The following is a 26,730-nucleotide window of genomic DNA, read 5'->3' as shown; positions in this document are numbered from 1 at the left end:
ACAGATGAGTGAACATTGCACCTACAAAATGTAATAAATTCAGTTCAGATTACACTCACCAGGAGTATACAGCAACTAAGACTATTTCTTATAATATTTGTATGGCTTTTGTGTAGCTTTGATCAGTTTGTATCTACGTGTTTCATCAGGTCCAACAGCGAGACCCGGGTTCGAATCCAGGCTGGGGCAAAAAGTTACAACAGTGAAATTGAGCTATGCAGTGTGGGTCCTTAGGCAAGACCTTGGAGCTATATAGCCTGCCTCATACCATGAGAGACATTGATATGCATAACATGCCAGCTCAGACGTCGCCTGGCCAAACCAGGTCTACGTCAGGTGCTGGAGAACCAGAGCACCTTGATGACAAATGGGCTACTGGAACAAGACAGAAGATCTGTTGAAATGCTACTACTCAAGTAACCCTAGCCAGAGGGGCTACATGCAAAGACTATGGGAAAAATGGTTAGTTCGACATCCCCAGTCTAGAATGACTGTTAAACAACTAGTAGCTCAGTGTTCCAACATCCGTAAACAACAATTGCTATCACAACTTGAGATTGACGAGATACAACACAAATGCTACGGCAAGGGGGAGGAGCCTGGATGTCAGGACAGTGGGGAGTTAACTACAACTACCCGCCCAGAGACTGGGTATGTAGCCCCAGTAATGAACGAACCATCAAAGCTGAACGAGGCAGCAGCCGCCGCCAACTACAGCGGCTGAGTGAAGTACCATCAGAAAGTCTAATTGAAGATGTGAATGCAGCATTGAGAACGATCCCTACCAACACCATAACAGAAACTAATGAGCTGAACTAATGATCCTTGAGATGCTTGGCTATAAGAGCAATCATGTGACCCAATATCCACCATGGAAAAGACGGTTAGAGGCTAAGATCAAGATAACAAGGAGGGAAAATAGGTGCTTTCTTCTTCTTCTGCTTCTTCTTTAGATTTCAACGGCTTGTATCCATTATTGTTGCACTACTAATTTCTAATATCTATACCTCAAATTCTCATAATTATTATTTAAAAAACGAAAAATCTTATTTTTCCCCTCAATGCTATTTAACCGATCAACAACATTGATTTCAATTCCCTATTAAAACCTAATTCCGTTTTAATGGACGCTTTCTTTTATTTCCAATTTTGACTTCCAATGATTCACTTCTTGCTAAAGAGCCCCCTGGTTGTTGAAGAAAAATCCACATATAAGCCGCACCGGGCTATAAGCTATATGGTTCACAGCTTAGGAAAAAAGTAGCGGCTTATAGTCCGGAAAATACGGTAAATTAAACAAGCCAATTTTCTTGCTTGAGTCCTTGTCCTCTCCCACTTCTTTGTTTTTATAAAGGTTTTATTGGGTGTAATGGCCTTTATTTGAGAGTGTGTAATGAGAAAGTGTGTAATGAGAGAGGTGGAAGACATGTATATTATATCAGACACAATATTTTTTGGATAAATTATGTATTTCAAATATTTGAGTAATTCAGTAATTTAGTAATTCAGTGAAGTGGGATTGAGCGGTGCTGTGGTGGCAGTAAAACACAACCCATGTATGGAGGCCTTAGTTGTTGACATGGCTGTCACAGGTTCAAGTCCCAGCCTGAGGGCCTTCACTGTATGTCTTCCCTCTCTCTCATTAACCACTTTCCAGTCTGTCAAATAAAGGCCTCCAGAGCCAAACCTTAATAAAAAAAGAAGTGAAAAAAAGGAAGGACAAGGACTAAATGAAGAAAATTGGTTTGTTTAATTTACGTGAACTTGAAGAATGAGTAAGTTGTAAGTATTCAATTCTATACGAGGTTACATTTGTATCAAGTACCCCACACACATTGAAAATTAAGTTAACACGAAGCATGACAAATAAGTTATGTGAATTTTTTTTGTTAATTGTACTACTTGATTTAGTACTTTTTTACTTAAAATAAATTAAGTTTACTTACTCACTAATCTTAAGCTTACTTTGATTAATTTTTTTTGGCAAATGAGTTAGCATCATTTTTTTATTAGATTTTACAGTGCAGTTGGTAAGTCAAGCAGAGTCCTTATTTGCCTCTCCTTGCTCTGCACACTAGTAAAAATATTCCAGCCTATCTACTTAAAAACATTAAGGCAACTATTTGCATAATTGATTTCTGTTTATCAGAAAAGATTGTTCTTTGTTTAAAGTATTTATTTTCACTTATTTCCACCTTAATGACTACTGCTAACTCAAAATTGCCTCTACTTCAAATCACAGCTGGTCTGCTTTTGCTTGGGAACTCTGATGTCTCATGGGTAATATTTGGTGTTTGAAACACCGAATGAAACACAGTAAAAATAGCAAGATTGTTTTTTGTTGTGTGGATGAACTTAAAAAGACAGACTCTTAGTACTTAAAAGATTCACTTTCTTTAAAAAAAAACTTGTATCTTGAACAAATATTTTTGACCTCAATGCTACATATATTTGTGTGAAGATACTAACTTAAATTTTTATTGTTGATTTCACAGATTCAGTTATGTTAAATTTACTTCACCACAGATTCATTTTTCTCACTGCAGAAAGTTGAAAACAGAAGAAACTTGTTTCCTCTCAGCATAAAGTCATCATCAAACTTCTTGAATACGACATCTGAATTTTTATTGTATGCCTCCACTTCAAACTCAGAAGAGGTAAAAATCTTTTCTGTTTCACTACTTTTTTTTTCCAAGTGCATAAACCTCTGCTTACTCCCATGTAACTATTAGCTTGAGTTGGTGAACCTAAACTTCCCTGCTTTAATAAATTTGGACATGGTCATCTCTCCTTCTCACCAAAAACACTTCTAACAAAATAAGAACAAGTCAACAGCAAACCATTCATCCGATGAGTCATTGTGCTCCCCTCCTGTGTTGCATTCTCTGACAAGCACAACGCTTGAAAGATAGCTAAAACAGTAATGATATGTTATATCAATATCAGTGTGTGACTTTGATTATCATATTTTGATGTTTCTCTGCTGCTTAAAAATGAATAGGTTGCAAATTTTCTAATCCTGAAAGGGAACAATGCCCTGAAACACTGGTTCTCTTTTCACTTAGTAAGAAAAAAAGCAAACTATTGGTGAGTTTGAGGATAAAAGGGTCAGTGGTGACAGTACAATCATGTGACATGGGTGAGACACAGAGAGCACTGAATGCTGAAGTGTTCAAGAGAATCAGAAAGAAGACAGTGAGAGCTCTGATCAGGAAAGAAAACACTGAAAGGCCATTCAAAATCAAACCTCTGCTTGTTTCAGATGGAAAACATCACACATATGCACACATTTTACCCTCTGACCAAAACTTTTACTCAAGGCTTTCATCATAGTATCAGATTAAGCAGAAGTTATGTTTTATCCAACAGAGGTTGCTACTGAGTTCTTCAAATCATACATAGTTTATGACTCTGAACCTGTCATAAGAAACTTTTTCTTCAGATGCCTGACAGTTAATTCTACTTCATTCTACTTGTCTAAACTCAGTAAGCTTTTGAAGTGATCCACAATTCATAAGTTTTTATACATCTGTATATGCCCTGCGATGGGCTGGCGACCTGTTCAGGGTGACCCCGCCTCTCACCCGTTGACTACTGGAGATAAATACCAGCACCTTCATGACCCCATAAGGGATAAGCGTGTCAGAAAATGGATGCATCCATCCATTTTCTGACATATGTATATATGTACATATTTGAATGAACTAACTACATGTGTTGTTTTTATTTTGAATATCTACCTTAAACCCTGAGAGAGTAAGCAGTTAAATGAAGAAGAATGCTACCTAGTAGTGATGGGTAGATGAGGCGTCGTGTATCATTTCCACCCATGGCAAAACTGTGTCGATTCTGTCTCAATACTGTGTCACTGAATACTGACACCTGCTGGACATTAAAAATTCCTACTGGCAACGTAGTGATTTGATGACCTAGTCCAGTAGTTCCCAAACGTTTTCTCCTGGGCCCCCCCAGTGGTTTCCAAACATTTTCTGGGGACCCCTACGGATTACAAATAGCTGTCTGGTTGAACGACGTGTGTTGGGAGGGGGAGGTGGGGGAATCAACTTTTTGGGGGGCAAAATGAATGTACGTAGCTGGTCGTAGACAACAACATCGGTAGCCTACAGGCTACATGTTAAGCTTAAGGTGCTAGCTAGTCATCCTTTAGCTAACTTTACCTGCATCCAATAGCTTTACTCAACTCATTCTGTTAGTTTGGGGAGAAAAACTGTGAAAAGTTCTTTGCGTTTTGCTGGTTTGCTGCCATGATTCTAACACACACCTGCGTAGCGTTGTACAGCAGTAGCAGGTCTCCTTCACTGCCGCACAGGTGTAAACCCAGCGCGAGTGTCATAGCGCTCATGTTGCGTTTAAAAGTGGCTCGGAAAAACAGGTTACCACATGTTATCAACGGATTAAACAGTTTTAACTGCTGACAAAAGTGACAGAGGACACAGATATGGAAAGTGCGGAAGCCTCTATTGTATCAAATTGACAGATGAATAACAGAGAGTTGGCCATTCTAAGGTAAAAACCGAGCGCATACAGCGTTCATGTTTGTTTGTTTGTTTTTTCATCCAGAGGGCATGAAAAAAAAGTGTCAAGCCCATGGTCTATATGGGCTTGACACATGCACGGACGCATCAGTGTTGCCGGGCCCATCACTACTACCTAGTGTTCTGGAAGTGCTTCTCCTGTTAAAAGTAAAGAAAAGGGAACACCTTTTCCCTGAGGTCTAGACACACATTCAAAGATTGGCGGACTGAGAAACACATTGAACCAGAATGAAAAAGAAGCCAGTGTAAGCTCAAAAGACAAGTTTGATCTTCTTGTATTAAGATCATTTGCTTTGGTTTTGTCAGGTCCTTTTTTTATTTTTTTATTTTATTTTAGTTGTTTTGGAGTTTGATTTATTGATTCTAGCTTCATTATTATATTGTGTTCCTCACTCTCTTTCTTTGATTAGATCAGCCTTGTTCAGTTTTACTTTAGTCAGTTATTTGATGATTCTAATGATGATTTTAGTTTATTATGTCTAATTGTTTCTTATGACTGATTATTCTTTAAAACCTAAAGAATCATTAATAAATAAAATTATTAAAACACTTTGTGGGGACTTAATTTGTATGACGTGTTTAACCTGTGAGCTGAGTTACTGAGATACAATATTTTCATAAGTATTCATAAATAGAGCTATGTAAAGATCTGATTGCAACGTTTCTGCGTGTACTGAAGGGGGCAGCAATACGCCATAGTTTGGTTCATCCCGCCTGACCTATGAGGAAGAAGTAAACAAAAGCGTTTATCCTGAAACTTTTGGAGTCTCGCACAAGACTCCAAAAGTTTTGGTATCTTATGTCTGCTTTATTAAAGGTTATGCTGATACGAGTAGCTCTGTTCAGGTAAGCTTGTCCTTTCAAATACACTTGGGCGCGACAGTGACTAATTTGTTGTCGGTGAACTTGTTGGTAAAGCTGGTTAGGTAATGGTTTCATAATGTTTTCAGGTATCTGTGTGCTCTGCGGCCAACAGCTTGGCTAACAATCTGCTTTGTTAGTTGAAGTTTATGCGAAGTTGCCAGTTCACAGTTAAGCGCCTTTTAACGTCGGGTTTTTTAATGTTTAAAAGGTAAGCCAATGATACTGTTTTTTTTTTTTAAGTCACTCTTTGGTCACTATTTTTATTTTCTTCGACTAAAGGAATGTTTGTCGAACTAATGCATGTCGGTCGGGAAAAATAGTTGAGGGTTTTGTAATCAACAAAAGCCATTCAATAGTTGAAACATAAATATTAGCCTACCACTAGCCACTAGTTAGTAGTTAACTAGTGCTGGTAAACTAAAACTAACTGTTTTAGCTAAGGTTAGAAACAGAGAACAACAGCAACAAAACACAAAAATTATAAACTGTAAGTGATGTCTGAACCTGTTTTATTTACCCATTGTCCAGATCATACTTCTGCAAAACACAGTACCATTAGCTGTTTGAATGCAAAATTTGACTGGCAATAATATTTCAGTTTTTGTACCTTTTATATGATATAAATTATATCCTGAGTATTGTATTTGACCACTTGGATAAACTATCACTTTTATATTCACAACTGATACTAATCTTAACAATTGAAACCTTGACGCTCAGGGAAGACATTGTAATTGAACAGGATATCCATCCATCCACCCATCCATCTGTCCATCCATTTTCTAGCACCATTATCCTTAGTGAGATTGTGAGGGGTGCTGGTGGTATGTCCAGCAGGTCAACTGTCCAGAGACGGGGTCACCCTAGACAGGTCGCCAGTCCATATTCATTCATTTGTTCCTCAATTAGAAATTACAGGTATACTTCTAATATACAGATTCCTTGTTGATCTGTTTCTCCCCAGTTGTGACTATGGGGATTTCAGTTTCCTGCACCTCTAAGGAAACAACCCTCATTGATAAAGAGGACAGCTTGGCTTCTCCTGTGGAAGATGGAATGACAGAGAATGGCAGTGTGGCTGACGTCTCCCAGTTTCCTTACGTGGAATTCACAGGAAGAGACAGTGTGACGTGTCCAACATGTCAGGGCACCGGGAGAATCCCCAGAGGTGACCATGTACTTCATATATTGCACCCCATGTGTAAGCTGTTCTTGGCAAGATAATGAAGCTTTTTCAGTGTTTGACTACATCAGTTTATATTGAAAAAAGCAAGATGATGAATCAAATCAAGTTGTGATTGGAGCCAACTTAAAGCCAACAGCAATGACAAGTCCAACATCACAGTTTGCGTCCTGTTTTCCAGGACAGGAGAATCAACTTGTTGCATTGATTCCATACAGTGACCAAAGACTGCGGCCAAGAAGGACGTAAGTGGGTGATTCTTTTTTTGCCCCAACATTCCATGTCCCCATGTTTTGCTTACAATTCTTTTTTGTAAAATGTGCCAAATATTTATAACAAAGTATTTTAGTTATACATTTAGATGTTTGCCATTATTCAAATATAAATGAAATGCCTTTTAAATATTATTTTGTTCTTTTCACACCTTTTTGGTGACCGACATGTTCAATTTCATTGTGTCCCCAGTGCAATGTAATAGACTTCCTCATGAAGTTTAAGCTATAAAATATATATTTTTTTATGTTTTTCTTGAATGAGTTGATTGACTGGACAAACCTTATTTTAATATGCAATTGAATCTACTGAAACTATTTTTCTTATTTGATATTTTCTTCATATTATACATGTCCCAGTACTTTCCACCCTGTTAGGATGTTAACTTTTTGCCTTCAAAAAATCTAAAATTCCATAAAAACCATTTAAAGGAAGTGACATCAATTGGTTTTGAAGTGAATTCAACCATGGAAAACAAAGTAAGCTTCAACTGTCACTATCTCTGTACTTTTTCTATGTTAAACCTGTATGAGTGAAACTTAAAGTTCCACCTTGTTAGGCTAGATTGTGGAAAATGTTTATTCAGTAGAATTTAAAAAACATTATATTAGATTTAGTCATTAAAGGTTTGTTATTCTGTTGAAGGTTAACTAGCTAAATGTTGACCACATAAAGAGCTACAGGTAGATTAATTAGAAAAGTTCCACCCTATGTTCATGAACCAAACAGGGTGAAAATTAGGGTGAAAAGTAATCATTTTAAGTAAAATAAAAAATTTCAGATGATGGAATAGAGTTGCAGAGTAGTCTGAGGCATTATCAGATGTCTTTGCCATTTGTCTGTTTTCATTTCACTTGGTACCCCCATTGACTCCTGTGAGGGGAACAATGAGTACCTGTCATGGGAAAATCCACTACAGGGATATCACATGTTTTCCCAAATAGAGCCAGGACAAATACTGTGCCTATACTTTGACTTGAAAGAGGCAATCCTGCAACCAATGATGAAAATCGTCAGATTTTAGAATCGAAGACATTGATTTTCCACTCTGTTATGGGACAATAACGGGGTGTGATGTTCCATTCCACACATGTTTTTATTAAATATTGTTACAGAAACATTAAGTACTGTAAATTTTTCTGTGCCATGTTGGGAATTGAAGACCAATAAATGCAAATATTGGTAGAAGTTTTTAAAATTACCAATATTTTCAATGCTGTCAGTAATAATGAGTAAAAAAAACAACTTTTTTTTGTTTTACAATAGAGACATAAATGATTCTTAACTAAATGATGTGTTACAATTTCAAGAATGAAACATATTATATAGTGAAAGGGACACACTCTTTAAGAAAAATTCATTATTTTTGAAAATTTACATGTTTAACTATTTGTGGTCTATATGTAAATGTTCATAACGGGGTGAAACATATTCAGAGACAATGGTGAAAAAAAACACCTGTAATTATTAATTTATCCAATCCTGAACTTGCCCATTATTAATTTCTTGTTAAACATGTTAGTGTTGTAACACAATATTTAAAACTTAAAACATTAATACTTTTTTTTATTTATTTATTTATTTTTATTTTTTTTCAAAAGTTCTGAAGCCAAAATGTTGCTGCAAAAAAAAAAAAAAAAATCACCCAAGTATTCTTAGACTTTTTTTGAAGACACATCTGGGGCACTCAAACCTGAAACCACATGTTGACATTTTTCTACTCTGATACCTGTCTTCCAAAATTGATGGTTTCTGGTCTCCCAAAATACCAGATCCGTGTAGACACACAGCCGAAACAAAACAAAATACATTTGCAGATACACTTAATCTCGTCTCCATTTAGACGTGCCCTAAATTACAAACTGACGCTTTGAGCTGATTTCCTGATGTGATCAGAGCTGTCAGCTGCAGTAATACAGGGTGTGTCTGTAAATGATTGATCTTTGTGAATAGAAATGATCTCCATTCTGTAAATGTCCAACTTATGCGATGCAAAAATGGTCCTAATAAAAGTCATAGCACGTTGGCCTGATGCAACACATGATTCTTTCATACTGCAGTATCGGCTTCAACAGCATGTTGATTTCCCCACTCACTCCAAGCGGCCTCTTTTTAAACCCTGCCTGAAAACTCTGTTTAAACAACCACTTTCACTTTGATGATTTTGCTCTCTAACTTTTCTTTTTTATTTTCTTATTTAATTTTTTGTCTTCCTCTTTTTTTTTTCTTCCTTTTTTTGTAAGTTGCCCCATTGTGCCCTAATAGATGTCTTTTAAATAAAATGTGTCATTATTAGTAGTAGTACAGGAAACTAAAAGCCGGGGCCATTTCCATGATTATTCTAAATCCGGATTTATCAATATATATATATTGTATAATGTACCAAATTTGCACACTATTTTTACATGTGCATGTTTTGTGCGCCGCAAGTTTCAGAATTTCTTCACCCTGTGAGCGTTCAATAAGCTGCAAACTCTTTCATGCTTGAGGGTCCGGACTGAAAAATTTACTTGAATTCTACAGAAAAGTTAACTTTTAAGTTAAAACCTTTCATAATATCAGTTTTGACAAAAACATTTACAGAAGATTAGGGTCATTGAGGTAATCCAATCCTTGCTTGATACAATTCAGCTGATGGTCGAATATCATTTTGCTTGCAGAGATATACAGGAGGTTTGCAATCGGATCATTGTTTTGTTTCACCCCAATTAAAGCTCCTCACCTCACCAAAAAGAAAAAAAAGCATCATTTGTCTAAAAGGTTTGAACCAAAGGTTTATAGACATCATGGAGGAACTGCAGGTGTATGGATCGTAGGGCTTCCCCCAGAAAACTAGCTAAGTTCTGTGATAGCAGCGCTGGGTAACCTTCCCTGTTTTTATTACTAGGTAATTATATGTTATTGGGAGACATTATTGACAATACTTAAACACACAAATATAGTGCTGATGTAAATTTTCCAACTTTTTCTAATCATTTTCCTGATCCTTGTCAGGAAGTTGTATGTAAGCGCATCAGTGGTGCTCTGCCTGTTGCTGTCCAGTCTGGCTGTTTTCTTCCTCTTCCCTCGGTCCATTGATGTATCCAATGTGGGAGTCAAGTCTGTTTATGTCAGCTATGACCTGGATCAGCACATTGTCTATCTCAACATCACGGTGAGTTTCGAGTGCTCCTCTCCCCTTCCTATTCTTTTATAGTAGCAGTATTGGGATGCTTTGCTTTATTTTATTTAATTGTGCCTAAGACATACAAAGCTGCTCTAATATCAGTTGACTACTGTTTTCCTTAGCACAAACAGGGGAACAGATCTGTCAAAAGCTACAAATCAGAATAAACTTCCAATTGTAACAACAGCAGAATCCTCCTGCTACTGTTATTTATCAAATGTATTTAACATTTTTATACTTACTGATCCAGTTAGTTGTGGCACATCTGTAGGTAGGCTCAAGTTTACTTTTCTGTGCATTTGATTGATAGTCATGGGAGTTCCACCACAAGGAGGAACAGCATGGTTCATTGTTACAAAACTTGAATAATCATTAGCATCATTATTCCTGTTATCTGGGCTTTCTACACTGGTGTCCTACATGCACAGAGGTTTAGCGTAACTAAATATTTATATTACATATGCAGAATATCAATAAGTAATATGACTTATGTAAGTAAGAATATCCGAGTGAAAGAGGTATACAATACAGTGACACAAATGCCAATCAAATCCCTCCCCTCGCCCCAAAAAATACATTTACGTTTGTAGACCTTAGGTGAAAAAGTTCAGATTTTAGAATAATTTTTCAAGACAATTTAGTAATGTAAACAATATTACAATATTATTTTTTTGTATGAAGACTGAATAGTGGAACTAAGCAAAGGTTAAAGTGTCCAGAAGTGTCCTTAGAGGCTTCTACATGAGACATGTCTCATATAGATGTACACAACATGTACATCTATATGAGACATGTAGATCTCATGTTATCTTAGAGATCTACATGTTGGATTTAAAAGAATATATATTAAAAACACACATATGTATTTTTTCACAATGTCTGACGTGAAATCAAAATAAACTTTTCCTGTTTTAGGTCAAATTTTTTCAGTTTCCTAAATGCCAGAATAATGAGAGAATTTTACCAACATCTGGTGGAACTGAGTCTGCTGAGCTCATCATATGAACTACTTCTCAGCCCAGCGCTCCTAACAGAATCATGGACAAACATTGTTGTGTTGAGCGGAAGCTATTTAAAGAGACAGAGACCAATTTCAAGGCATCAAAATGTGAAGTCAAGAGTTATGTTTGACATATAGAGCATTTTTACAGCTTAAGTTAACATAGTTATTTGATTGTGCTCTAAAATGGCTTTGTGTACCTGAAAAATACATAACACTAAGCCTTCCATCATAACAAATTGTGCTGGATGATAAATGGTAATTGTCAGTTATTTGCGATAAATGATTAAATTTTTGTTTTGAAACCATTTTCAAGTATTGGCATAACAATGCAATAACGCATTCTCAAAGATCAATACATTTTCTAATGAACATTTAAAACTGGAACTGGAAGACATTTAAATATCCAAAATAAACCAAACAACAGAAACAACAAATGAATTATGGACTCTATAAACAAAACTGTTCTTCAGAAAAGACCTACCTGAGACCAAAGCACTACACTGAAGACTTTTGTAATCCAGTTTTTGGTAGAAAGAGAGAAAAGAGAAAAACAATAAGTTGTGCAAATGGAAATTATTGACTATGTTTTAATTTATCATGTGATTAATTGATTTATTGCGTAATGACAGGCCTTGATGAGATTGATCCTTTAACACTCTGATCAAAATTCTCTAATGACCTGAAGTCGTTCACTTTATCCTGAATAAACAACTTGTGTCCTTCAAGTAAAGTTCTCTTTAAGAAATTCCCTATTCAAACTTTGAACACTGTTTTAATACAATACAAAGACTGACAGTAATTTATTTGACAAGTACAAGCTGTCTTCACAAGCTTCCACTTTTATTTTCAAATTCTTCATGTCTCTTTCATCTGTATTTGTGTTGCTTTTCTTATTTACTGTCTGACTTTGTATTTTAGATTATTTTAGTCATTGTAGACATAAAAATGTGCAGATGAGAAATCAAGTGACAAATGTAAGGAGAGAAAAAATTAAAAACCTTTCAACAGCCTTTTAGCTGATGATTTCCTGCCGAGTAAAGCAAGCAACATAGATTTTTAACTTCTGAATGACCAGAATCTGCAGGAAATTAGGTTGAGAACTCATTATAGGATCTACTTTTCAGTGAAACACTCTTAAGAACGGTGTTAAAAGCTTGGTAGAGAAATGCTGTTGTGATGACTTCCTGAAGGTGGGGTTTCATAGCCTGAGCTTCTTAAAGAGACAGAGGCCGAATTTCAAGGCGTTAAATAGTGAAGTCAAATTTCTTTTGTCATGTTTGATTGAAGATAATGATAGTTACTCGATTGTGCTGTAAAATGGCACTGTGTGCCTGGAACATAATACTGGCCCTTTAAATAAGAGCAGTAAACTAAAAATAGCACTGATGCATCTCTCCTCTTGCTGGTCGTCCTCACAGAACACTCTGAACATCACCAACAATAATTATTATTCAGTGGAAGTGGCCAACATCACAGCACAGGTGCAGTTTGCCAGGACGGTCATTGGTAACTCTCGCATCAGTAACGTCATCACTATAAATCCTCTGAACATGAAACAGGTACAACGTCTTCCTCCTCTGTCTGCACATTCACTTCTTCCATAGACCCATTGGAACAACCTGTCTGTTTATGTTTTCAGATTGATTATATGGTCCCCACTGTCATTGGAGATGAGTTAAACTACATGTAGTAAGTGTTAATTTTTTTATTTCATGCTATGTCACAGAAATTAACCTCCAGAGATGTAGTGGAGCAATAGTGTCAGTATTAGGATTTTATGTCACTTTAGTTAGTTTTTAGGAAGTGGCTTAAACTTTGTCCACAGTTGACTGCAGGAGAGTCTCTGAACTTCTTGAATAGCTGCTCTTCTTTGGCAGCTCACTGGAATGTTGAGAAATGTATCATTTTAGTATCTTTTGAAATACTTACTAGTTAATTCCTGCCTTGAAATGTAGTTTGCCACAACACATAGTCATCTTTGGTTTAATGGGACCATATTGAACCCTAAGAAACTATCACCTTTATATTTAAGTGTTTTATCCTGAAAACAACTAAATGTTTCTGATTAAACTGCTTTACCTGGGATCCATTTTCAAACATATTTAATGTTTTCTAGTGAATACTGCACCCTGGAAACCATCAAGGTACACAACATTGTTGTCATGACTCAGTAAGTTGACCGTGTCACTTGTTCACATGTAATTCTAAATTGACATGTGCTGGCCACTTTATTAGGTATTGCTTGTCCTGGGTTGGAATCTCTTTCCTTTTGGAACTATTATAAATCTTCGTAGCATAGAATCAAAGTTGTTTGAGCTGCTGTTCTTTTTCCATAATCTAGGAGCAGTCTGCCTGTTTTTCTGACCTCTCACACCAACAAGGCATTTCTTTGACCAGTTATTCACTTTGGGTGTTTGCTGTAAACCTGGGGTACTTGTGTGTAAAAACCTTACCAGCAGTTTTTGAAATGCTCACATCTGGCAACAGTAACACATTCGACCTCTCTAGTTGTCCAAATCCATTGTGATGGTGTCCTGTGATTGGCTCCTGTGTGTCAGCAGAGTTTTGAGCAAGTTTGCTTCATAAAGTGGCCAGTGTGTGTCTGTGGTCACTGTTTGTAGTGTGTGTTTGGCTTTACCACATTCCTCTCCACTTATTCAGCGTGACCATCACAGCAACATACTTTGGCCACTCAGAGCAGATTTCTGAGGAGATGTATCAGTACGTGGACTGTGGGGGGAACACCACCGCCATCAGAGGGAACACCCGACCGATTGGCAACCCTGCTGAGTAATGGCTCTCATTCAGGCTACCACCATCATGGTTTAGGTTTTGATTTTGTAAATGTTCAAAAGTTGCTGTATTCAATCACAAAAGTGTAAAATTAATGACAAATAAATATTTGTAAGTGAAGAGAAAGTTTAATTGTAATATGAAAAACTGTTTCTAGCTTATATAAAAGAATTATGAACAATTACTAAAATCAACCTTACTAATAATATTTGTTTTCTTATAAGTAAACCTTTTTAAATGGGAAGATGGAGAACATCACCCAGTTAAATTGGCTCCCTGAAGCTAAGAGAATAGACTTGAACTACTGTTGTTGGTTTATATATCACTGAACTGCTTTGCACCAAAATATATTACAATGTGCTCTACAAATAATAAATCAAGTTTATCTGTACAGCACATTTCAGCAACAAGGCAGTTCAAAGTGATTTACATCATAAAAATACAGTCATAAAAAAACACTGTATAGTCAACAATTGAGAAAACCAGTAACAAACATGCCATTTTGATGAGTGCAATGTTTAATTTAGTATGGTTCAAAAGAACCATTAATAAGTTGCTTTAATAAGTTATCCTTGAGTCTGCTGTAGATCTCATCTCCAGGTCCAGCTTCCAGTATTGGTCCACTGATAAGCACATTTGCTTTCAGTTTTTCAATTATGATAATTCATGTTTCTGAATTTCTGATTTCTGTTTGGCCAGATCATTAGCTCTGATGTGTATGATTAGGTTCTGAGTGTTTGGATGGCCAGTGGTTGAGTGTGGGAGTATTTTTCTGTTCTTAGTCACTGTGTCATGCAGAAAGGAGACTACATTTGTTCTCTTTGCACTGCAGAAACGGTAGATTCCATTTACAACCCCATCATTGTAAATGGATGGGGTTGCATTTACCCCATCCAGTAACTATAAGAACTTATAGTTACTGGAAGACATTGCCCACAATGCTTAGACCCACAGCTATAGAGTCTTACAAACAAACCAAAGAAATACAAAAATACAATACATTTGTTTATTCAGAATGACAATGCTGTTAAATTTGTTTTAATGGCTTCAGCATAGAAAAGTTTCAAGATTTTAAATTATTTAAATTTAAGATTTTAAGGAGCTGGAAAGTTTACTTTGTAAAAGTTCAAAGAACAATCTTCATTGTTTATGTTACCACAGCTACAATCTGATGCTGTGAGTTTAATCTGGGAGTTTGAGCTCTGTTTGTTCACAAATACAGCTTAGTAAATTACAATTATAACTGTTTTTAATTTATTTAATATATCTATGTTGAAATGCCGTTAGTGGCGCTGATGTTTGTAGCAGGAAGAGGGGTCCTTAAGTCAAATTCTGCTCAAGGCCTCATACAACCTTAGACCGGCCATGTAAGATGAGCTAAGTCCACTGAACTGGATACAGAGGAACTAACGGGGAGATTTAATTTATCTGGTAGAGATAAATGATCTGTTTTATCTGATAGAGAGCTTTTCCATTTCATGTCTATTGAATTTTTAATAAGCATGTAAATGCACATGGCACACTTAATTCTTTGTTTACAAAGATGTATCATTCTCACGGGACGCTCACCACTCACCTCTGAAAGTGCGAGTGTTTATGTTTAAACGAGACTTTATGAAATCATTCACTGTCAGAGAGCTCACAGACATGAACATCTAGCTTAAAAAGTTAATTTATAGTTTTAACACATTTGACCCTGTCTGACCTGCTGTTAATATTGGAATGTCCTGTGAATTTAAATTTTGTTGTTTTTATGACATGTGAACATAACTCATCATTATTCCCTTTTGTGTTTTAAGCTATTTAAGGAAGTATGTTATGGATTCCTTACTTTTTGCATGATTATGATGTAATTTTATCATTTATTTTATATTTTTGAAATATTAAAACAGTGATTGTCATTCTTAATCTCCTTACATGCTGTTTTAAATGAAACAGATTTGCAGGTTCATGTCTTGTTCAATATTTGTTTAAAATTCTCTAAATTCTCTCTAAATTCTGCCAGGCGTCTTTATTAAACACTGTTTTGGGTTAATAATAGAGCAATTGTTTAAGTCAAGCAAAAACGTTTCTTTTAATAAATCTCCTAACCTGTTGTTTTTGACTAGTCCAGATCTTGTTTGCACTACATTACATTTAGGTTTAAAGTATTTAATAAAATTATGAAACCTGCACACTTATGTTGCATTTATTGTTTCTTTGTTTCAGCAAAAAGCAAGGGGAGGATTATAATAATTGTAGTTATGACAGAAATATAGGGGGGGGTTGTGGTTATATGATAAATTTTTACATGGTTCAATGTTATGCTGATAAACATTTTAGTTCTCAAAGCTTATGATGGCACACAATTTTTATTCTGCAGAAAAACTATTTTTCAGAATTCTCAAACAACTTATGAGATTATATGTAAGAGAAACTAATTAAACTTCTGTTGTCCTAAAATTCTTTGACAGCAACTGCAGTTTTCCTCCATGTGAGGCCACTTAGTGGAAAGTAACACAGGTTATTTGCTTTCCTTTAGAGGAAACAAATGGTAGCACAGCAAAGCATTTCAAGCAGTTTTCTGCTCATCTTTTTTAGCACTCTGTATTTATAGTGCTTACAGCTGGTCTCTTTAAAAGTCTTATCACAGGACTACACTTAAGTGATTTTCGCTGACCAGTTTGCAACAAAAGACTGAAAAAAAGATTTTTGTAAAAGTGTAAACTTTCTATAGATTTCTATTAAATGATGACTAGCCCTGATCCTGCTGCACATGCAGTATATGTAAAGCAGATTTATATGGAAGGTAAAACATCTGCATGCTTCTCTTAACTGCAATCCAGAAGAATTAATTAGACAGATTATGTAGCACTGTTAGCAGGTAACATGCAGAAATGGATGTCCTTTAAGCTTTTAAACTTGACTGATGTCTAATTCAACTCTCATACCTCACAGTGAACTGAAGTTTGAACAAAGAAGAATTTGGACAATCAAGCATGATCTCATACGACCCAGACCACCTCCTTTCTTTGCATTTCACAGCACAGTGGTGAAACGTTAAACGCCTGTTCTGCCTCAGTATGGATAGATAGTCCAGATCTGTTATGGTTTAAAACTTCATACACAATTATTGTTGATGTGATTACTTAGATCTTGTTTCCCTACATTCAAATTCGTTTGACAGGTAATTGTAGCAGACATACAGTATAATTATAATCCCCCTGGCAATGTCAGCCAAAAGTTGTTTATTAATAATCCGAGCTGGACCAACAGGGAGCAAGTGACGAATCCACCCTGGTGGTCTTGTTACTAATCCATCCCTTAGAGAGATCCAGTAATAGTCGTTACAGGTCAGGTGTTGGAGTACTGTTACTGGGCAGGCATAGCAACCATAAGAGCTTCAGTTTTTATTGTGTTTGATGTAGCTCACAACCTGTCTCATTTAGCTTTAAATGTCATCTGAAATAAGTTTCTTTTTCAAATGATCCTTAGATTTAAGTTAAGATTCATGAATTATAATGGCATCTTCATAAGTTAATAGGGGAGAAGGAGTCGTGTGCTTAATTAGAAGGGAAGTGATGGGAGTGAGGCGACAGATGACATGTTTACTGCTGCTGTTCAGTCATCACCGCTCCACCTTCTGGTGTTCAGAAGGAAAACAAAGCAAACTACTGGAGACAAGCTAATAACAGGTTTTTATTTCAAGATGGTTTTGTTTTTCCTAATTAAATTCATCTTGTAGAGACTGTTGCCTTCTTTATCTATGAAAAAGATAACCTTCACTCAGGATTTTGCTGACGCACCTTTGACAGCTGTCACAGCCTGACATCTTCTTGAAAATATCTCTAGAAACTTGGTACAGCAGTTTGAGGGAAATTTCTACAGATCATTTCTGCGTCCTCTCAGGGTCAATCAGGTTGCATGGGCAGCATCAGTGGGCAGTAATCCACCCTACAGCACCACAAAGATCACTGAACACAGCAGACAGACCAGAGAGAAAGCATCGACAAAGTACAGAATTGGGTTCTAAAATATTATCCAAGCTTTGAACGTGTCACAGAGCTGAGAGGGTGAATATGGAAAGATGATGGACCTGCCAAGATATGGCCATCCAGCTAAGTAAAAACTACTTCCTGCCATGGTTATTAGGTGTTTATTCAGAAGAAAATAAGACTATGCACCATTTTTCTTGGACCTCACAGTAATAGTCTACTTTGTGTTGTTCTATCATTATATAAAATTACAATAAAATAGAATTTTGGTTGTAATGTGGGAAAATGTTCCATATGTGGGTTCTTTTCAGAGGTCATGTAAATAATAAATGAATTGTATTTTGAATGTGAATGTTCTAACCTAATTTTTTTGTGTGATTTTTAGCCTAATTTTAGCCATACATGGTTTACACCCAAACTTAGTGAACTGCTCCTGACTGACCCATCAGACAGAGAGACAACTGTAGACTCCCAACTGTTGTCTCTCGTTATAGCCCAATGAGTAGGTGGAGGGGCCTTGTAATGGGAGGGTCTCGGTGTCTGTCATATAAATGAGCTGCTGTTCTCTTAGTGTTTGGTTTGTCCTCTAGTTTGCCAGACCACCAGGTCCACACCTTGCAGAAATCTGACTTTATCTTTGTTCAGTCTGCAAACATCCCCCAACAGCAAACATGGAAGCCATCAAAAAAAAGATGCTTATGCTGAAGTTGGACAAGGAGAATGCATTGGACCGGGCTGAGCAAGCTGAGGCAGACAAGAAAGGAGCCGAGGAGAGGAGCAAACAGGTCTGCCATGGAACACACACACACACACACACACACACACAGTCTCTCTATCTTCACAGGGACCTTGTATTGACTTCCATTCATTTTTCCTTTATTCCTACAGCCTAACCCTGACACCTACCCTAAACTTAACTAGTACCAGTTCACACCTTAGTCCTAAACCTAACTTCTAAACCAAAAACAGCACTGCTTCTTATGGGGCCAGAGCTTTGGGTCAGTCATTCACCACAACATAATACTTGTTGGAAAAATGGTCCACACACACATACGCACATACACAGTAAAATAGGTACTCTTTATGGGACTGGGTGAGTTTCCCTGAACAGTTTTACATAGAAATGTCTACATGAGTATTGATTGTTTTGATTGTCTAATTTACAAGTTGAACTTGAAGTCCTTCTATATTTGGATCTATCTTTTTAAATTTTCTCAACAGACCTGAAAGTTTCACCTGGACTTGGTCTGCCTGTAGTTTCAGAAGATGACCAATCTGTCTTTAGAAATGCAGATTTATGCTTTTGAGCTACTGTCTGTTTTTATCTTCGTACTGGGAAAAAAAAATCTTATTTTATTTAATAGTAAAAAACCTAAACATGACTCACAGACAACAAAATGGCTCCAACAGAGGCTAAAACTTGTGGTTAAGTAGAAACACTTGGGCTAGAATGGGTTTAGTGACAATTTCAGAATGTAGTGCTAGAAAATAAGAACATTTTTTTTTACTTTAAAAAAATGTAATGTAGATTAATTGTAAATATATATTATACATATGTATTATATTTAGAACACTTTCTTAAAGTGGCCATTGTGTGGAATCAGGTTTGTTCCCTAACAAGGACCAGAGGAATTTCTAAACAGAAATCAATAAATGTTCTTTTAGTTTAAAAAGTTTAAGTCAGTATAATTTTATACATGGTTGCAGTGCTTCTGAACTTTTGTGGTCTTTTACACCATCAGCATGAAGACGAACTTCTGCAGATGCAAAAGAAGCTGAAGGGGACGGAAGATGAGCTTGATAAATATTCAGAAGCCCTGAAGGATGCCCAGGAGAAGCTGGAGGTTGCTGATAAAAAGGCTGCTGATGTGAGTGACACACCTCTGAAAGAGAAGCCATGCTACACACACTCAGACATGTTCAGAGGGCATTTTCTCTTCTTTGACCAGAAGGAATTGAATATGGACCTGGTTTCAGTTAGCTCAAGAAAAATTATTTTTGCTTGTTCATTAAGTTTAATAAGTTTAACTGAGATCAAATATGCCATGTGTTTTGGATTTGTGTAGACAAATCCAAAACACAAGACAGCACATGAAAATGCACAAAGTACGACAAGGCACTACGTCACAAGATATCTTCATTAATTTCAGTCATTAATTACTCTGAAATTGGAATCATTAAGTTTTTGTGACTTCAGTAGCATAATGCTTATTTACACTGTGTTCTGTAGCAGCAGTTACATTTACCCTGACTTCCAGTTTAGAGTTCTGCCTGGAGAAAGAACAGCTGTAAACTGACAGACACACGGCATATACAGTAACACATTACTGTCATGCCATAAAACTGACAGTAACAACTGTTTTTGCTTTAGAAGGAATATGTATTTTATTATTCTAATAAAGCAACTTTAACTGTGTTTAATGTTGGATGTGTGGTGTAGAGTGGAAAACTAAACTGGTTCTACTGCTTCAGTGAGATGTAGGCTGACGTTCTGAGTTATGAAGAGGCAGATAGTCCTGGGGATTCAGAACATCATCAGTTGCCTAATCTTATATTCATTTAGTTTTGATGTCAACATGCATTTGAGGACCTCACTGTGTGCAACCTTGAATGTGTTCAGTGCAAACTGAGCTCATCTGATTTCTTTTCTCTCTGTCACATTCCATTCTCATGGTGCCCTGAATGGAACGCTCACAGCTGTTGGGAGGATTCAGACTCCTATTTTGACTCTGATGTCACCTGCTTAGCCTTGACAATGGCTCATGTCCATTTTTGGGGCTCTCCCCCTGGCTCCCAGGTCACTGTTCAGGAACTACTACCCTCTTTTTTAAGGCAAATATTATCATACTCATTTTGTGTTGCTCTGTTGGTTCAAAGAGAAAAATAATTATTATCTCAGAGAATTTTTCTGCGTTACTTAAAGTATGCTTAGCAATTGTCTGACACTATGTGCTCTCAATGGAGTCCTATTCAGCCACAGATGGATGAATGGGTCATTCTTGTTTCTTCACTCTGTTATCTATGTTTAATCAAAACCAGAAAAGAAATACAAAAACGTTTTTACTTCAGGACTCTGTTCTTCTGTGACTGAATGAATCCTGACTCACTACTGAACAATTTGTCAGTGTCTCTATATAGACGAAACAGCTGTCACCCAGGCAAATACCTGCAGAGCACATACAGTTCACACTGTTTAGCTAACAAGCTAACAGTTCTTCCACAGGAAATATAGAAGCAAGCAATTTTTATTTCAATAATTGTCTCAATTAATTTGTCCAAATATCTTGCCATTTACTTTGGATATTTTTTGGTTAAATTTTTTTTTGTATGACTAAAGCCACAACAGAAGCTACATCTCCACTTGTCACAGAGAGATCCAGATTTTAAATCTATGTTTCGAAACTAAAAACTTGTCAGAAAGAAAAACTTTTGGTGCATCAGTCTTTTGCAGTTGATATTGGTCATGTTTCTTGTTTGAATGAATCCACACCATGTTTGTCTGGACGCAGGCCGAGGCAGAGGTGGCTTCCCTGAACAGACGCATCCAGCTTGTGGAGGAGGAGTTGGACAGAGCGCAGGAGAGACTGGCAACAGCCCTGCAGAAACTGGAAGAAGCTGAAAAAGCCGCTGATGAGAGCGAGAGGTGACTTCTAACTGGACTTGCAACAAACTTTTTTTCCCCCTTTGGTTATGTATTAGCAAAAAATACAAGAGTTGTATTTTAATTCCTGTGGCAGACATAGTTCCCATAGTTCAATTCACAACAAATGTCATCTCAAGTCACTTAAAAAAAAATCATTTCAAATCAGTCACAAACTTTCCAGCTGATCCTAGTTTTCAGACAGTAGAGTAAACTTAGTTAATCATACAGAGCAGTATAAAAGTTTCTCAGAAAACGTAGCAGATTGCATCATTCACTCCTCTGGGACAAGCATGTAGCAATACTGTTTAAGTATGCTTAGCAGTATACTTAAACAGTATGCTAATACTTAAACAGTACACTGTTTAAGTATACACAAGCAAGCGATTTTAATAATCGCTTGCTTGTGTTGTGTTGTTGACTTTACAGCAATCCCTCATTCTGAGCTCCTAAACCCATCAAGACGTTCAACGTCTTCATTCCAAACTCTTCAGTCATAAATAAATCTATAGGGTTTGATAGAAACAAAAACAAGCAACATATATAGAGGCCACACTTTTCTACTGCAAAAACATAGCAGATTTGCTGCTCATGATCTGGTGGGTGGTCCAGTGAAGACCACATCTCTCTAAATTCAAACTCCTGGCTGTAAAACCTGAGTCTCTTTCATTTTAAGTAGGTGCTTGGTTGAGTCAGCCTGTGGATTCACATTAACGAGGGGCCGTATGGAGTTGTGTTTTCATAATATTTTGTGGTAATTATTGCAGTAACAGTAAAATTAATTTATGAAACGACAATGGTGCTTACAGCCAGACCCTCACAAACTCTACTCTAGAGATAACACTCACTCTTTGTAAAACAGTTTTCTTCTGCATGTCATTTACAATAAATAATGCAATTGTCCATCTAGGTTGTATACAGAAGTTGTAATAAATATACAAATATTTTAATACTTATTGAAAAACAACAGCAAACAAAAATAATTCACAACGCAAAACTGGACAGTAGTTATTTGAGGTTTGAAAACATTATCAATTAATTTCTTATCACACTATTTTTTCCCCGCTAATGATAAAAGTTGTAACTTTACATCCTTAACTCAAAAACAAACACATACCATGGGTCCATTCAGAAAATATTTAGGTGGAACCATAAGATTATTTAAAGCAGCATTTTCTAATCGTTGGACTATGAAGTCATCGACTCTGTGTCAATAGGATCAGAGTCCAGAGGTCATGTTATTTTGTCTCTCGTTGAATTCCTAATTTCTGCCTTAAAATTTTTTCTTTGTCAGTTGCTTTGTTTTTGGGGTTGAAATTCACTAAGTTTGAAATGATATGTGCAGAAATCACTTCAAACCACCACAAATCATACAGGAAAAATATGTGGAAAGGTGCAAAATAACTGACTATCAGCCTGAACTCTGGCTCATAAGCTAGTACTGTGAAGAACCAACAACTGTTCTTAAGGGAGATAAAAAAAAATTGACAATTGTTTGTAATGAAGAAGAAATGACTGATTGTTTCTCTCAGAGGCATGAAGGTGATTGAGAACAGGGCCCTAAAGGACGAGGAGAAGATGGAACTCCAGGAGATCCAGCTGAAGGAAGCGAAACACATTGCTGAAGAAGCTGATCGCAAATACGAGGAGGTGATTCTATGACTGCAGTGTGACTGAGGGATGTTTTTCTGAACTCCATGAATTTCCTTTCAATTAGTGCTTTATTATAATCGACAACTGACAGAAAGACATGTTGGTGTTTTAATATTCAAAAATCCTCACATGTATAATGAGACCTGGAGTCTCAGGTAATTGAGCATTACCTGTGTCTGGTCAACGTAACTGACCATACTGACTAGCTGTTGGATGCTCTGATAACAGTGTGTAAACACTGTCTGTAATTCTGTTTGGCCTAAACAAAGGCCAAAGCTGCTTGGACATTTAAGTAATTAAATTTCCATCCTATGGTTAGTCACTCCTTTTGCGTGTTTGACTTGGTGCTTAACTGAGTGAGTGAAATGTGTTTGAAAGTTTCCTGTAAAACAAGCTAACTCTGTACATGCGTTTTTCTAGGTGGCTCGTAAGCTGGTGATCGTAGAAGGAGAGTTGGAACGGACTGAGGAGAGAGCAGAGCTGGCTGAGGCGTGAGTGTCTCACTATAATACGTAGGAAATATAACTATTAATGCAGCAGTTCAGGCAGGGCCCAGGTGACACACATATTTGGTTAACACGTAATTCATTTATTTCAAAATGTTCAGGATCAGCCAGCGGTGACTGATGTAGTCTTGACCTTTTATTTATGACATTCAGAATCGCATGCAGTGAAAATGTATCAGGTGATGGAGAGAGCAGCTAATGGTTTTGGTTGCATTGCTCCCTTGTCAAAATCAGTCACATAACCAAATCTCCAACTGTTTTTCTCCTAAGGTAAAGGAGGTAAAAGGTTTAGGAAACCCAGACATTCCTCCTACTGGCAATGTTTTTCACTATATTCCAGGATATCCCAAAGCATTCCCAGGCCAGAGGAGGCTTATTGTCTCCTCCAGTTAGTTCAGAGTCAGTCTTTCCAATGGGACATGTCCTCCAAAGGGAGGTGTGCAGGAGGCATTAAAATCAGATACCTGATAAGATCAGCTAACTTCTTTTAATGCAGAGAAATGGCACAGCCATTTGTGGAGGAGGTTTTTTATTGCTTCTTTGGTTTTAGCTATAGCAGGCTCTATAATGGTGCTTGCTGCACCTCCTCCAGTGGAGCCAGCTTCATCCCCACAACTGACTCTGTCTTTCTTATGAGTTTGTTGAGTCTGTTTGAGTCACATCACATGCAATGTGATGTGCATTAAAATGGTTTATATATATTTATAACAGTAGTATGTGTTTTTCATAGATCTTGTCTTCACCTCATAAATATTTGTTTTCTTTGAACTGCAGTAAAGTTCTGCAAAGCTCTGACATTCTCAGAATAAGATCCTGTTCAGACTAAAGCATTGCCCTGAGAGACAATTTCCTGATTAACTTGAAAGATACATAGCCTCTGCTTCACTGTCTGTCATAAAATGCAGATATCTGGCACTGACACTGATTTGTTTAGATAGTTTGTTCTCTTTTTTCCTTATGTCTGGAAGCCATTTTGTCAGCAAAGCTAAAGCTACAGCTAAGCGCATGTATTGTTGAGAGTCCTTTCTAAGCTTGTTGCCATAGGGACTAAATGTTAACATCTTAAAGGACTTTTTACAATATTAGTCTGAATGTGACTGATCAAACTGTTCTCTTTTGCCTCCACTAACATTATGTCCTTATTCATCAAAACCAGAAAATGTGCAGAGCTGGAGGAGGAACTGAAGAATGTCACTAACAACCTTAAGTCTCTGGAGGCACAAGCTGAGAAGGTGGGACAGCACCACCAGCTGCAGAAGCATTAGATGTGAACTCAAAGTCGAACATCAATAGCACACATACAGTCCAAATGGCTAGAATATTCTCAGGAGAATTCACAGTGAGCGAGTAGTTGGTTGATGTTGTTCTGATTCTTGCTCCCTAGTTCATATGTACTGACATAAACCAAATTTAGGATATTTGATATGCCTTGATCAACATAATGCATCTCTTTGTCTGTCTTTTGAAATTGATTATCTTTCTACCAATGAACCCATTGGGCAAATTTTGCTCACACAGTCATTATAACATTATGTTGTACTGTACCTCCAACTATTGCTTACACATGCAAATATTAACAAGAGGTAATTAAACAGAGGGAATAATAGCATTACAAACAGCATCAACATGAAATATAATTGTAATTGTTGAAATATTTCTAGCAGTAAGATGTTTTTTATTTTACCACACTTATTTGTGTCGTATAGTGTAATTTCTGACTCTGAGAACCACTGTTGCAGTAGATTTGTCCCAGTATCCTATCTGGACAAGATCAGAGTTCATGTCTGAAAAATAATCTATAGTGCCTATCAGTTCGACTCTAATACCGGTGGTGGATCTAGAGGGGTGAGGAATAGAAAAGTAGAGCTCAAGGTGACGGTGCTGCTCTCCCTTCACAGTATTCTCAAAAAGAGGACAAGTATGAGGAAGAAATCAAGATCCTAACTGACAAGCTGAAAGAGGTGAGCATGAAGACAGTTTTCATCAACAAATAATTTTGTTCTGATTTTAACCCAAAATACGTTTCATAAGTTGTCATTACATGTTCAGGTTTTTGTTTCTCTCACAAAGGATTTACCTCAGATATTTTGTAATCAGATTTTTCTTTCATTCTGTCCTCAGGCTGAGACCAGAGCTGAGTTTGCTGAAAGATCTGTAGCCAAGCTGGAGAAGACTATTGATGATCTGGAAGGTAGAGAATTGTCTCTTAAATTCATCATCGTGTATACTATTTAAGATCACTTGAAAAAGCGCCAATCTACCATGAAGTCTGCAGTGTTTCTCAACAATAGGGTAACCCAAGGGGTGAAATTAGTTAGAATGTAGATATTGATTTTGTGCTATGATCCACAGCAAAGTGATCTGTATTCGTTAAGCTACTCAGACTCGACAACAACTGACAACAATGCCACTTCATGTTTTAGGATTTAACACCAAAAAACATTCAAGAATTTTGCACACAGAACAGAACATTCAGTCGGTTGCTGTAGTACGTTTTAGGCTTAATGTTTAATTAATAAATAATGCTGTGGTAGATTACTCACTATTTTTTGTTAAAATGGCTTCTACTTTACTGAATTATTTAGACATACAAACTGTAGCCCAAAAAACGCACATTTCATTAAAAAAAAACATTCTATTGCTGTCTTACCTTTATGTATCAATGAAATCCATGCACCGCTAATTCTGCACAAAAATTTCTGTTCATCCAAAGCCAAGTCTATCCTCGGCATGTCTTTTCTACTCCGTTTGAGAATCATCAAACTGTCTCGAAGCAAAACTTTCAGCTCCGGTGTTGATCTTCCTTTAGTTATTATCTCCTGCTTCAATTGAAAATCCACTTTAGAAAACTGTTTAAGTGTAGAAATTTACTGTTTACTGTATGGCTAACTCCATGGCTAGCTCACTGTGTCTTACTCTGCAGTCACAATATCTGGGATCATCAGCGCCCCCTGCCATGAGGCAAGATCACTGCCTGCCTCCCCTGGAGTCTGTTCTCTTCTGATCGCTCCTCCGCACACAAAACACGATACAAACACAGTTGGTGACAAAAAAACAACAACACTGTACATTATATACATACGCTAAATTATGGAAAATCAGTCCATATATTAAATGTT

At 36.8% G+C, this 26,730-nt stretch overlaps 2 protein-coding genes across 3 annotated transcripts in view; both read left to right on the top strand.

Annotated features, from left to right (window-relative positions):
• Positions 1 to 5,174: 5,174 nt before the first annotated feature.
• On the top strand, positions 5,175 to 16,010 carry LOC103142798 (transmembrane protein 106B-like). Of its 2 annotated transcripts, XM_007559030.2 has the most exons (10): positions 5,175 to 5,402; positions 5,507 to 5,628; positions 6,385 to 6,588; positions 6,785 to 6,848; positions 9,871 to 10,030; positions 12,464 to 12,604; positions 12,685 to 12,734; positions 13,162 to 13,215; positions 13,707 to 14,702; positions 14,736 to 16,010. In XM_007559030.2, the coding sequence occupies exons 3-9, from the start codon at positions 6,393 to 6,395 to the stop codon at positions 13,837 to 13,839; spliced, it is 798 nt and encodes a 265-aa protein (XP_007559092.1). In that variant the 5' UTR covers positions 5,175 to 5,402; positions 5,507 to 5,628; positions 6,385 to 6,392; the 3' UTR covers positions 13,840 to 14,702; positions 14,736 to 16,010. The 2 variants fall into 2 exon arrangements, with proteins under 2 accessions (XP_007559092.1, XP_007559091.1); XM_007559029.2 differs by lacking the exon at positions 5,507 to 5,628 and having other exon boundaries at positions 5,176 to 5,402.
• A 2,359-nt stretch (positions 16,011 to 18,369) lies between these two features.
• The window catches only part of tpm3 (tropomyosin 3), a 12,540-nt gene continuing 4,179 nt past the window's right edge, over positions 18,370 to 26,730 (top strand). Inside the window, exons 1-8 of the mRNA XM_007559027.2 lie at positions 18,370 to 18,597; positions 19,555 to 19,680; positions 21,322 to 21,455; positions 22,985 to 23,102; positions 23,526 to 23,596; positions 24,768 to 24,843; positions 25,510 to 25,572; positions 25,733 to 25,802. Coding sequence (XP_007559089.1) covers positions 18,484 to 18,597; positions 19,555 to 19,680; positions 21,322 to 21,455; positions 22,985 to 23,102; positions 23,526 to 23,596; positions 24,768 to 24,843; positions 25,510 to 25,572; positions 25,733 to 25,802 — 772 coding nt within the window. The 5' untranslated portion in view covers positions 18,370 to 18,483. The remainder of the gene's footprint in view (positions 18,598 to 19,554; positions 19,681 to 21,321; positions 21,456 to 22,984; positions 23,103 to 23,525; positions 23,597 to 24,767; positions 24,844 to 25,509; positions 25,573 to 25,732; positions 25,803 to 26,730) is intronic.

This window comes from Poecilia formosa, unplaced genomic scaffold (genome assembly GCF_000485575.1).
Source record: "Poecilia formosa unplaced genomic scaffold, Poecilia_formosa-5.1.2 Scaffold101, whole genome shotgun sequence".
In the NCBI taxonomy this organism is placed as follows: Eukaryota; Metazoa; Chordata; class Actinopteri; order Cyprinodontiformes; family Poeciliidae; genus Poecilia; species Poecilia formosa.
This window is presented reverse-complemented; position numbering and strand designations above follow the sequence as displayed.

Coding starts and splice junctions, on each gene's coding strand:
- LOC103142798 (XM_007559030.2), top strand. CDS start 6,393: ATGGGGATTTCAGTTTCCTGCACCTCTAAGGAAACAACCCTCATTGAT. Junction 6,589..6,784: donor CACCGGGAGAATCCCCAGAG/GTGACCATGTAC, acceptor CCTGTTTTCCAG/GACAGGAGAATCAACTTGTT. Junction 6,849..9,870: donor AGACTGCGGCCAAGAAGGAC/GTAAGTGGGTGA, acceptor GATCCTTGTCAG/GAAGTTGTATGTAAGCGCAT.